Below are 12,670 nucleotides of genomic sequence, written 5' to 3'. Positions count from 1 at the left end.
GCTGGTGTCCCTGTCAGCTGGTTGTGGGAGAATTATTTCAAAGCATGTCCTAGTAACAGATACCCTTGTCTCACGTAACTTCTGTCCTTAAAAGGTTCTGGAAAGGTTACCACTCTAGCATGTGATAAAGCCATTGCCACAGGTGGCCTAAGCCAGTGAATCAAATTTGCCAGGAAACTTTCCTCATGTATTCGCCCCCTCACTGAAGAGGATACTTAATGTTGTAACATTGACTCTAAAGAAAAGGTTCAGAAAGTTGGAACATTACAAAATGTGTTTTTGTTTTTTGTGCTGATTTTCTATCAGGCACCATCTGGACTAAATTTGCTTTTTTCCTCTCTAGTGATGGTTCTCACCTATTCCTACCAAAGAAGCCAAGCCCCCTCACTTTGGCAAAACCTGCCTGCCCGTGTCATAAATCTTTTTCAGAAATCTTCATCAGAAAATATAATACATTAATTTTTTAAATTTTTATTTATAAAAACAACTAAACACCATACGTTTGTATTTTTAAGACATATTCATAATAACCATGCAAACACAATTTTAAAGGTCTTTCACATTCCTCCCTAGTCTTTAAACACATGTATAGAATGTTTCACAGTTACAAACGTAAGGTATATCATTTTTGCCCTTGATCATCTAACATTTTATTAAAACATTTTCTTTTTAAAATAGTCAATTTAAATGCTGAATAATTGTCCATCTTTTGATGTGACATAATTTCCTTAACCAAATCCCTGTAGTTACATGCTTTGATTGTTTCCAGTTTTTGCTGTTATAAATCATATTTCAGTGAACATTTATTCACCGGATGCATCACCTCCTCTCCCTCCCTTCCGCAGGTCAGCATCAGTCCAGAGCTCTAGCAGAGAGCATGCTCACCACAAGTGAGTTTTTGAAAGAAATTAGTTATGAGCTCATCACAGGAAAGGTCAGTTTCCTGGCATCGCATTTCAAAACCACATCATTAGGTGAGTGGTTGTAGGATTCAGCAATACCACCAGCCTCTAGTTGTGTGATTTTCTGAATTTAAATCTTAGCCCGTCAAGGAGATGAGTGTGGAGCCTTAAACTCGCCTCCTGACCTTCCCTCACTTGGAATGGTTTATCCTCAGTATTTTGTTACTGAGACAGCAAGGCGTCCAGAGGAGGGCACACAGGCACTAGTATGGAGGGCTTCCGCTCAGCCACGACTTAGTGGTGTGACCTTGAGAGAGATGCTGCCTCCTCGGATCTCAGTTTTCTAGTATGTCAAATGGAGATAGAATGATCCCATCCTGCCTGCTCTGAGCATTATGGAGGTCAAGAGAGATACACGTGTGAAAGCATGTAAATCGTAAGCACGATACAAACGAGGGTGGCTCTGGCTTTAGAGATATTGCCGCGGACGTGACGCGGACGTGGCCAAGTATACACTCAGCCGTGAAAAGCTGGCAGACTGACAAATCTTGATGAGAACCCAGCTTAAGGGCCCAGTTTAGAGACTGATACAAATGTATTGTTCCTTGCAATCTTCTTATCCCCACTTTATTATGTAATAGGTGATGACCTGGACAAGCTGCTAGACAAAATGCAACAGAGAAGAGGAGAGAGTGTGGTTACCCCTTTCAATGGCGATCTTAATGAGTGTGTGTCAGCTCAGGAGGCTGCCGCTATGATCCCCACGCAAAACCTGGGTAACGTCACCTCAGACCAAAAGGAGGAAATAGAAGCTAAGTCATTCTGAGGGTTTTGAGGTCTTGTGTTTAGAGTCACAGACTGTGACAGGCTTTTCCTCATTATCTACATGATAAATATGGCTCAAATTAAAAATGCCTTATGATGGGGTCTGGATCCAGCACCTTGTTCTTAGTAGATGTCTCCTAGAATTAAAATCAAAGTTGAAGACTTTATGGTAAGCAGACTCTCTCTCTCTTTTTTTTTCCTCAAAATTTCTGGGGTCCTTGGTGTACTTTCCTTAGCTCCACCAGCTATGCCCAGAGAGCTGTTGGTGCTCTCTGAGGGCTACAAAGAACTGCTTGAAAGAATGTAGAATGCAGTCCATGCAGGGCTCCTGGCTCTCCACACCCTTCATTGACTCTCTGACATGTAAAACACACATCATCTCAGGGGTAGCAGGGCATCCCTGGCAGATAGCACAGCAATACCAGGACATCGTCTGCCCTACAAGCTTCCAGGATGCAAAAAGGGAGAGTGGGAGGGGAGCCTGCGTGGCTCAGTCAGTTAAGCATTCAACTCTTGATTTCGGCTCAGGTCATGATCTCAGGGTCCTGGGATCGAGCCCTGCATCTGGCTCCCTGCTCAGTGGGGAGGCTGCTGGAGATTCTCTCCCTCTTCCTCTGCTCCTCCCCACGCCCCAGCCCTGGCACACTCTCACTAAAATAAATAAATAAATATTTTTTTTAAAGGGGAGGATGGGGGCACCTGGATGACTCAGTCAGTTAAGCCTCTGCCTTCAGCTCAGGTCCTGATCCCAGCGTCCTGGGATCGAGCCCCGCGTCAGGCTCCCCACTCAGCAGGCAGGCTGCTTCTTCCTCTCCCTCTGCCTCTCTCTCACTCTCTCTAAAATATATAAATAAAAATCTGAAAATAAATAAATGAAAAGGGGTGATGGTGGGAGCAGGACTGGGGAGTTCCATCATTAGATTGGATTCCTTTATGTTCAGATTTCTTCCCCGATTCCCCCATTTGATAAGGACAACATAGGAGAGGACCGAAAAAAGAGAATAAGACAAAGGGTAGACATCCATAAAGCTGCTGCTGACAGCCTTCTAGCCTTCCCTTAATAGGAGTGTGTCTTTTATATATTAGGATTGCCTCAGCAATAAAAGTAGCATGGCTTGGCATTAGCTCAGTCATAAATTCAAATGCATGCAATATTTTTTTTAAGTAGGCTCCATGCCCAGTGTGAGCCCAACATAGGGGTTGAACTCACCACCCTGAGTTCAAGAACTGAGCTGAGATCAAGAGTCAGATGCTTAACCAACTGAGCCGCCCAGGTGCCCCCACAATAAAATTTTTTTACTTCTACACTTTATTTGATGATAAAGCAATCACCTGGATGATCTAAAATGTGTTCATATTATTTTTGAATTATTAACAAAGTTAGAATTTAAAAATTCTCAGGGTACTTACAGATTTCCACGTTCATATCCTTGATTCCCTGTCTAGGAAATGTTACTTAAAGATATATTAACAGTTCTGGGCGCCTGGGTGGCTCAGTTGGTTAAGCGACTGCCTTCGGCTCAGGTCATGATCCTGGAGTCCCGGGATCGAGTCCTGCATCAGGCTCCCTGCTCAGCAGGGAGTCTGCTTCTCCCTCGGACCCTCTTCCCTCTTGTGTTCTCTGTCTCTCATTCTGTCTCTCTCAAATAAATAAAATCTTTAGGGAAAAAAAAGATATATTAAAAGTTCCTCGAAGTTCAAAATTTGCTAGGTTAAGTTCTTCAAAGTTATGCTATCATCCAGGTTAGTCCCCCCCATCTAACCTATGACATGGAAGAAATAATAGCCTATCAAAAGACAGATTTATTTTCATTGGTAATCTTTGTGGGTCAAAAACCATTCTACTATAGAAGTTGCAGCTTTAGGCTTTTCTAGTGGGTTCTCTCAGCCACTTGTGTAACTCTCCACTAACTGTCAGGGTTCCCTGTGGCTAGGGTACTCTGACCACCGTCTTTACTTTGGCCACATTGCAATTTGATTTTTTTAAAGATTTATTTATTTATTTGACACAGAGAGAGAGAGAGAGAACAAACAGGGGGAGCGGCAGGCAGAGGGAGAGGGAGAAGCAGACTTCCCGCTGAGTAGGGAGCCCGATGCGGGGCTCAATCCCAGGACCCTGCTATCATGACCCGAGCCGAAGGCAGGCACTGGATGAGCCACTCAGGTGCCCTGTGCAGTTTGATTTTAGAAACATTAATTAGTGCAGGTTAATTGGGGCCTTGTGTGTTCCAGTCAAACTTTCACCTGTGTTCCTGATAAAAAGCAGCCTCGTAAAGGAGTATTAAATGTTGCCTGCTCAAGGATTCATCTAAGCCTGTCTAGTTAATTGTGTGTGTGTGTGTGTGTGTGTGTGTGTGCATGCACACGCACGTATAAGATTGATTGCTTGGTTATAACTTGTAATAAAAAGCCACTGGCATGTTTAGAGGGTCTGGGCAATGTTCTTCTAATGCATCACCTCTCGAGTAACCAGCTGGCCCTGTTATGAGCCAGGTCTCTTCAGATAATATAGGAGTCAGCCCTGGAGTTGGCCACAACCACCTACCACTGCCAGGCCATGAGCACTGGCAAGTCAAGTGGGAAGAAAGGTGAAGGGGTATCTCTGTGACCTGTGTTATACAGTCCCTGGGGAGAAGAATTTCAAATCAAATGTTGAAACTGACATTTTGGAAAGGAAATGTTTACTGTGGTGCTGTCCAGAAAAGTTCAAAGGAATTCAGCATTAGTATGGTTACAGCATCAACTCCTTCCCTGAATTCGGTCTGGGCTTGGGCACCTGACCTGTGCTGATAGTCCTAAAGAAAACTGGAAACTCTTGTTTCCCCTTTCCAGAGATGGGGAAGTCCCAGCTCCCACTGTGAGAGTGTAGTCTGTCCCGACATTTCTGGGTGGGGGAGGGGTGTTGGGTAGTGACCTATGAGACGATCCATTGATTTTAAAAGAATACATTTGTGGGGTGCCTGGGTGGCTCAGTCCTTAGGTGTCTGCCTTCGGTTCGGGTCATGATCTCAGGGTCCTGGGATCGAGCCCCCATCGGGCTCCCTGCTCCGCGGGAAGCCTGCTTCTCCCTCTCCCACTCCCCCTGCTTGTGCTCCCTCTCTCACTGTGTCTCTCTCTGTTAAATTAATAAATAAAATCTTTAAAAAAAAAAAGAATACGTTTGTAAAATTACCACATCCACTCTTGATCACATCCTTTCAGCCAAGTTTTCAGAGAAAATAAGCAAATCTATTAACATCCAACAGAGAGTGAGAATAGAATGGTTGGTATAGAGCATTACTGTGTATGTATGTTATGTGTCCCCCATATGGATTCATAGTGGCCATCAACAGAAGTGAATTAACCTTGTTCTTATGACTTTTTTTATTTTAGATTTAGATAATGAAACCTTCCAAATTTACCAACCACAGCTAACGGTTGCCAGAAAACTCTTATCCCAGGTGTGTGCTATAGCAGACAGCGGCAGCCAGAGCCTAGACCTCGGCCACTTCAGCAAAGTGGACTTTATCATCATTGTCCCAAGATCGGAGGTTCTGGTCCAGCAAACTCTTCAACGGATTCGACAATCAGGTGAGACTGAACTTTCAAAGAAGACCCTACAGCGATCCAGCTTTAGATTCCCTCTGCCTCTTGCTTTTGCTTAATCCAAATGTTTATAGGACAATTCCACCCTTTTTTACAGTAATACAAAATCAGGAGAGCACTTTAAACATTATTTCAAATTTATCTGTAAGTTTTCCCTCAAAGTACTCTGACCTTTTTCCCTCCTAGGTCAAGGGTAAATCGATGTGCACGTTTGCCTGATACTGTTAAGTCTGTGATGTAATTGGTAGACTAGAAACTGGTCGTTCATTTATGAAGAGAAATTTTCTCAAGTCAGGGATAGCCCTGCATGGGGTAATGGGGTCTGTGCCACCTGAGCTCCTTCTATGGCTTGGATAGGTCACATTCCCATATGTGGCTTCTTAGATATTTAGCACACTACCAGCACATTTTCAAATTAGAAACCAGATCACCATCCCCCATGTGAACAATGATAACACCTCCTTAGAAAAATACAAAGCTGTGGGCACCTGGGTGGCTCAGTTGGTTGAGCATCCAACTTTTGATTTCAGCTCAGATCTTGATCTCAGGGTGTGAGTTCAAACCCTGCTTTGGGCTCCACACTGGGCATGGAGCCTATTAGAATTTCTCCTAATGACTTTCTAGAATGAGTATGGAAGAAAAAACATTTTTCCCGGAAAATGGAAAAAGGTAGGGAGCAAAAATTTTAGAAGTCTGTGGTAAATAATATCCTTTCCAAACATAAAATTTGCCTAGAATTAGAAGATGCAATAAATAATTCAGAAAACTGGGACAGCTGAAAACGTTTGCCTTTGTAAGCTAGGTTTGAAAAGGAAATTACAAATGTCAAGTTGCTTCTGAGTACCTTAGCTGAGAGAAACACACACACACACACACACACACACACACACACACAGGTTTTAACTGGAGGATAAATCTTTTTGGCACAGTAAAAATTTTTATTTTCGGGGTGCCTGGGTGGCTCAGTCGTTGGGCATCTGCCTTCAGCTCAGGTCATGATCCCAGGGTCCTAGGATCGAGCCCCACGTTGGGCTTCCTGCTCGATGGGAAGCCTGCTTCTCCCTCTCCCACTCCCCCTGCTTGTGTTCCCTCTCTCCCTGTCTCTCTCTCTCTGTGTCAAATGAGTAAATAAAATCTTTTTTTTAAAAAAATGTATTTTTCAATATATTTGAAAACAAGAAGAAAAATTCAAGAGCTTAAAAAGTAGTTTATATGTAAAAAAATGTAGTTTATATGTTTCATACCTATGATACAGTGCTCCTTAAACTTTAGTACACATATAAATCACATGGGGATCTTGTTAAAATGCAGCTTCCTCTTAGTGGGCCTGGGCGAGCTCATTTTTTATTAATTGAGGTATAATTGACGTATAACTTTGTATTAGTTTCAGGTATATAGCATAATGATTTGATAATTGTATATATTGTGAAATGATCACCACAATTAGTCTGGCTAACATCTGTTACCATACATAGTCGCAGAATTTTTTTTCTTTTTCATTTCTTGTGATGAGGACTTTTAAGATTTACTCTCTGAGCACCTTTCCAGTATGCGATGCAGTAAATTGTTAACTATAGTCACCGTACTGTACCTTACATTGCCAGGACTTATTTATTTTACAGCTAGAAGTTTGTACCTTTTGACCACCTTCACCCATTCCCCACTACCCCATCCAGCAACCATCAATCTCCTCTCTGTATCTGTGAGCTTCTTTTCTGTTGTTTTTTAGATACCACATGTAAGTGAGATCATATGGTATTTGTCTTTCTCTGTCTGACTTATTTCAGATTCTACATTTCTAACAACCTCCCAGGGGATACCAATGCTATTGGTGGGAGGACCACACTTTGAGTAGCATACTCTAAAAGAAATCTTCCATTGTTAGTTCCATGAGCCAAATGAGCTGAGAGACAATAGATTTTTCCCTCTTTGCATGTGACTGATACATGTAGTCTTTCCATACCTTCTCGAGGCCCAAGTGCCTGGGAAACAGTGCAATATTTTTGTAGCCTCTAAAATTCTGAATGACAAGTTACAAAATGACCTATTATAAATATTGACTTATAGATGATTAGCCGGAGAAAGTCAGATGCCTTCTCTTTAGAGCTCACCAGAGTGAGTTCTAGGCTTTCTCAGCTACTGGCCGTTTCTTCATTTCTCTCTGCTCCCATTGTGGGAAATGGATAGGCTATACTTGTAACAAACACTCACCAGATTTTTTTTTTTTATGGATTTTTTACTTCCTTACCATGGAGGGAGTGCCTTCTCTTATAGGTGTTTTATTTCTACCAATTGGCCTTTGTGACCTTCCTGAGTTTGTGATCTGATATCTGAAATCATGCTTGAGCAAACACATCATAGCACCTGTTTCAAGCGGTGAAATCATCCATGGTCAGCAGTTGTGCTCTCTCCAGAGCCTTTTCCTGAAATAACCTCTTGGTGACCTGTACTTTCACCTTTCTTAATAAATGCAAGACCCTAAATAAAACCCTGCATTTTTGACAGATGAAGAAATTGTACGGGTCCTTCTTTTGTCCTTCTCACTGCCTTTTTTTCTAAAGTGAGAGCTGTAAGATCATAACTCCTCAGAAAGATACCAGAATTTGACCAATGACATAAGCTTGGAATCCAGAAAAAAATCAATGTTAAAGACAAATTTGGAAAATTCAAGGCAAAGCATATCTTAAAAATTATTCACATCTGGCTTTGACATACATACTGAATTTTATGCTGCAAAAGCAATCACTTCTATATATTTAAAAATAACTTTGTTCATTTTATTATAAAAAAATTAGTTGCATTCTTTATTTTAAAAAATAGAAGAACCAAAGTAGGAAAATTTAAACATTTATAATACCACTATTCAAGGATAACCACTGTTAAAATCCAGGTGTTAACAAATGACTTAATACCTAGCAGGCTTCTTCTCTGCCTGTGTCTGTTTTTTCACCTGACATTATAGTTTGCACATTTTTCTATATCACTAAAAGTTTTTGTAAGCATCATTTCTAATAAATATGTAGTATTCCACATCATAATGGCACCAAAATTTATTTGCTTTAATATTTAAACAGCTTCATATTCTTGGAACACATAACAATTGATAGTAGAAGAGCAAGCACATTTAAGGTGTAAAGAGAAATTGTCCACAGCAGAGTAGTAAGCAGGCATTATCCACGAACGGAACTCAACATCAGAGCTATGCAAGCAGGAAGGATTCTCAAGAAATCATCTGATTCAGTTTCCTTCTATTTCACTATGTTACTCTATAGGAGAGCTTCATTTGAATGAAGAGCTGGAGGGAGGAAGAGGGGAGTATAGAGGGGAAACCAGTGTCCAAGTGCTCTGCTTTCTGGTTCTATTTGCCTTTCCCTAAAGGAAGCGTTTCATCAGCTAGTTGGCCAGGAAAAGCACCTGGCAGGGAGAAGTAGCCAGGGCATGCAGAAAGGCCACATCCTTGGCAGCCCTTGTGTAGCTGAAAGAAAAGGTGAAAACAGAAACCATCACATTGTGCAGACTCAGCTCTAAGGCAAAGAATGTGATACCTCAGCTCACATTCTAATTAAGGAAGGGAGGCAGAGAGGAAAAAAAGAAAAGAAAAAGAAAACATTATGGAAGGAATTTGTTTTTTGTTTTTTAAAGATTTTATTTATTTATTTGACAGAGAAAGACACAGCAAGAGAGGGAACACAAGCAGGGGGAGTGGGAGAGGGAGAAGCAAGTTTCCCGCGGGGAGCCCGATGTGGGGCTCGATCCCAGGACCCTGGGATCATGACCTGAGCCGAAGGCAGACGCTTAACGACTGAGCCACCCAGGCGCCCCTATGGAAGGAATTTGAAGGTTTAAAAATGAAATGAAAGGGATTGAACATTTTTAAGTTTGTCCAAAATGGATTTGTAACGGCTGGAATGATCAATGGAGAAGCAGCATAAGGAATTTTTAGACTATAGGAAATACTTCTGTCTTAATGTCATTTTTAACAGCTTTTATGTGGTAGCGTAATTCTTTTAATTCTAAGGAGACCCCAAATTCTATAAATTGGAACACAAGGGTAGCAGTGTGATCAAAATGCAAGCCACTTTCAATTCAAGGTGGTTGGGGTAACAAAAGGAAGTATTAGTGATTGTCCATATTTTCCACCTTTGAAAATGGTGTCCGTGGGGGTCCCCAGTGAATGGGAGCAGATTGGACAGTTTCTGGTCTTCCTTGTTTTTTCATGCTCAGGGAAGTGACACAAATTTGATGCCTCAGCACATGCCTGATTATATAAGAAACAGAAATATTTCTGTCTGCTGATATGTGGGTAGCTTTTTCTATCCATACAGAAGTAAAGAGGTTTTAAGGAAGTGGGAGAGATTAGGAGGGGAAGTGAAGAGATAGTGGAAGCCATTTTCACTTTCTAAAATAGATTTTCTTGGTCTCATCAACTTCATACCACCTTGTTAGTCACCTAAAATTTATTAGAAAAAAACTATTTATTGGGCAATGACAGGCAGCAGGGAACAGGATCCCAGAGAAGAAAGTACTAGGAAGCTACTCTGTCCTGAGGTGGAACAGGGGAACACTAGAGATTCATTTGTACAAAGACAACAAGTACCTAAAGGTAACATTCTTTTTTTTTTTTTTAATATTTATTTATTTGAGAGAGAGAATGTGAGAGAGAGAGAGCACATGAGAGGGGGGAGGGTCAGAGGGAGAAGCAGACTCCCTGCCAAGCAGGGAGCCCGATGCGGGACTCGATCCTAGGACTCCGGGATCATGACCTGAGCTGAGGGCAGTCGCTCAACCGACTGAGCCACCCAGGCGCCCTAAAGGTAACATTCTTAAAATCAGTTTCCAACCACGTAGTTAGCTGCCCAGTGCCCAACCTGGTTTGTAGATGTTGGTATTTGGCTCCCAGCCTCTGCCTCCCAACCTGCCATTATCTAGAGGTGCTGCCTATCCATCCAATATCCTAGCTTCTCAGGACCTTAAGCTCCTCACTCATCCATACTCTTCTGCAACCGCCTGCTCCATAATCATATCCCAGACCCTGCTGGATCCCAGAATCATCCATTCCAATGTCCCCAATGCCAGCCCACAGACTTTCTTCCTACATACTCACAGTGTTGGGCACTATAGGGGAAAGAAAGTCAACCCTTCCAGCTGATGCCATCATAAACTCTTTTTCAGCTCTCTAGTTGGATCTCTCCCATTCCCCATAGTGGCTGGCTACTATAGACTCTGTTTCATCAAAACTTAAGTCTTCATCCTTCTCTCTTAGCAAACGACCATGCCATGGACTCCTCCCCTTCCCCACCCCCAAAAGAAAACGTCAGATAACAACATCCTGCTTCCAAATCTAAGAACCTAACCGCGTACACACCTACCTTTTCCCCTTCCCTCCTGATCAGGGAAAGAGCTCTATGTAAGCCTGACTCTCCCACCTTCTCATTCTCATGGACCTCACACTATTGATTATCTCGTAACTTCCTTCCTGGGGCTCGTTTCATCCATTTAAACCTGCTTCCGCTCTCTCAAAGATGAAACAAGACTCTGTTAGTCCAACCTAACCCTCCAGCTCACCTTCCTCTGGTTAACTGCCAAGCTTACTGAGAGAGCTGTCTATTGTTATCTTGTTTCCTCAGCTCCTACTCTCTCCTCAACACTCCTCAACACCCATCAGCCTCCACTTCTCACCCCCACCCTTTTAGGACTCTCACCACTGTTACCAATGACCTTTTCAAGCCTTATCTGAACCCTTGATAGCACAGGTGACCTCCATCACATCCTTTAAACACTGCAGTTCCTTTGGCTTCCAAGACATTCTTACCCAGCTTTTCTTCCACACCCTCAGGCACCCAACTACCCCCTGCAGTGCTCCAACCCCCCCCCCCCAGGGCACTCAAAGCCCTGTTGTGGCTGTGGGTTTGTTAGTGCTCTTTCTCCACAACTAGAAAAGTAAAATAGGAAACATCTCTGTCTATGGATGGCACAGCAGACACTTAATAAATATTTGTCAAACTGAATTTTTGTAATGTTTTGTTGAATTTTAAGTTAAAATCTATTTTAAAAGGAACCCATCGAAGCAGTATTTGAGATTTGGTAGTCCTCTGGCAAAAACAAATTTGGTTATTAAAACCATATTTCATATAATGATAAATTATTGAACATTACTAATTACATTGAAACTAATGATGTACTACTATATGTTGGCTGATTCAATTTAAATAAAAAATGGGAAAAAAAACATATTTCAAGAAATCTACTTTGGCTATAAGTAAAGGCCTTCAATGTGTATGTATTAGGTGTGTCTGTCAGTCACACAGGGCTCTGAAGTCGTATCTATGTGTTCAGAACACTGTTCTTGTACAGGTCTAGTGCTGCTTTCTTCCTTCACCCAAATAAACTACCCAGCAGTAGAGATTCACACAGACAAGTCTGCACCAAACCCAGATTAAAGAATTCCCTCCAGGAGGAGAACAGAAGGGAACCAGCTGAGCCACCAAGAGACAAAGGAACCCAGTGCACTGAAAACAATCAGTGGGGATTTTAACCAGCTATTTCAATTGGAGGTTATTTATCTGCCGAAAAGAGATTGCCAGGGTGAAGGAATGCCCATTGTTATCATAATACTTAAAAATTCAGCATGCTCGGGGCGCCTGGGTGGCTCAGTCGTTAAGCGTCTGCCTTCGGCTCAGGTCATGATCCCAGGGTCCTGGGATCGAGCCCCACATCAGGCTCCCTGCTCAGCGGGGAGCCTGCTTCTCCCTCTCCCACTGCCCCCGCTTGTGTTAACCTCTCTCACTGTGTCTCTCTTTGTCAAATAAATAAATAAAATCTTAAAAAAAAAATTCAGCATGCTCTAATGAATTAATATTTTCTTGATTTTCATATTCTTTTAAGCAGTACAATCATTTTTGCATACCAAAACTTTGGAGAAATTAATTCCATCCAAAAAGAAGGTGAACAGCTAAAATTGAGAGTAGTTGTATTTTTCTTTGGAATATCTTCTTGATGAGAAGAGCAAGAAATAAAAATTAGAAATAAAAAATTTAGAAATAAAATTCTGTGTTAAAAAACATCAAGGGGTAAGAACATACAAGTCAGGGGCGCCTGGGTGGCTCAGTTGGTTAAGCGTCTGCCTTCAGCTCAGGTTATGATCCTGGGATCGAGCCCTGCTTCAGGGAGCCTGCTTCTCCCTCTCCCTCTGCCCCTCCCCACTGCTCGGGTGCTCTTTCTCTCTCTCTCTCAAATAAATAAATAAAATCTTTTGAAGGAAGGAAGGAAGGGAAGGAAGAAGGGAAGGAAGGAAGGGAAGGAAGGAAGGAAGGAAGGAAGGAAGGAAGGAAGGAAGGAAGGAAGGAAGGAAGGAAGGA

The 12,670-nt window shown here is 42.1% G+C and overlaps 1 protein-coding gene across 9 annotated transcripts in view; it reads left to right on the top strand.

Annotated features, from left to right (window-relative positions):
- GREB1L (GREB1 like retinoic acid receptor coactivator) overlaps positions 1-12,670 on the top strand; it is a 272,431-nt gene that overhangs the window by 196,539 nt on the left and 63,222 nt on the right. For all 9 annotated transcript variants that reach the window (XM_073898430.1, XM_073898429.1, XM_073898428.1 and 6 more), the window contains 3 exons: positions 846-974; positions 1,544-1,678; positions 5,100-5,297. In XM_073898430.1, coding sequence (XP_073754531.1) covers positions 846-974; positions 1,544-1,678; positions 5,100-5,297 — 462 coding nt within the window. The remainder of the gene's footprint in view (positions 1-845; positions 975-1,543; positions 1,679-5,099; positions 5,298-12,670) is intronic.

Source organism: Callorhinus ursinus, unplaced genomic scaffold, assembly GCF_003265705.2.
Source record: "Callorhinus ursinus isolate GAN/ISIS: 27379988/994484 unplaced genomic scaffold, GSC_fseal_2.0 scaffold11, whole genome shotgun sequence".
NCBI lineage: Eukaryota > Metazoa > Chordata > Mammalia > Carnivora > Otariidae > Callorhinus > Callorhinus ursinus.
This window is presented reverse-complemented; position numbering and strand designations above follow the sequence as displayed.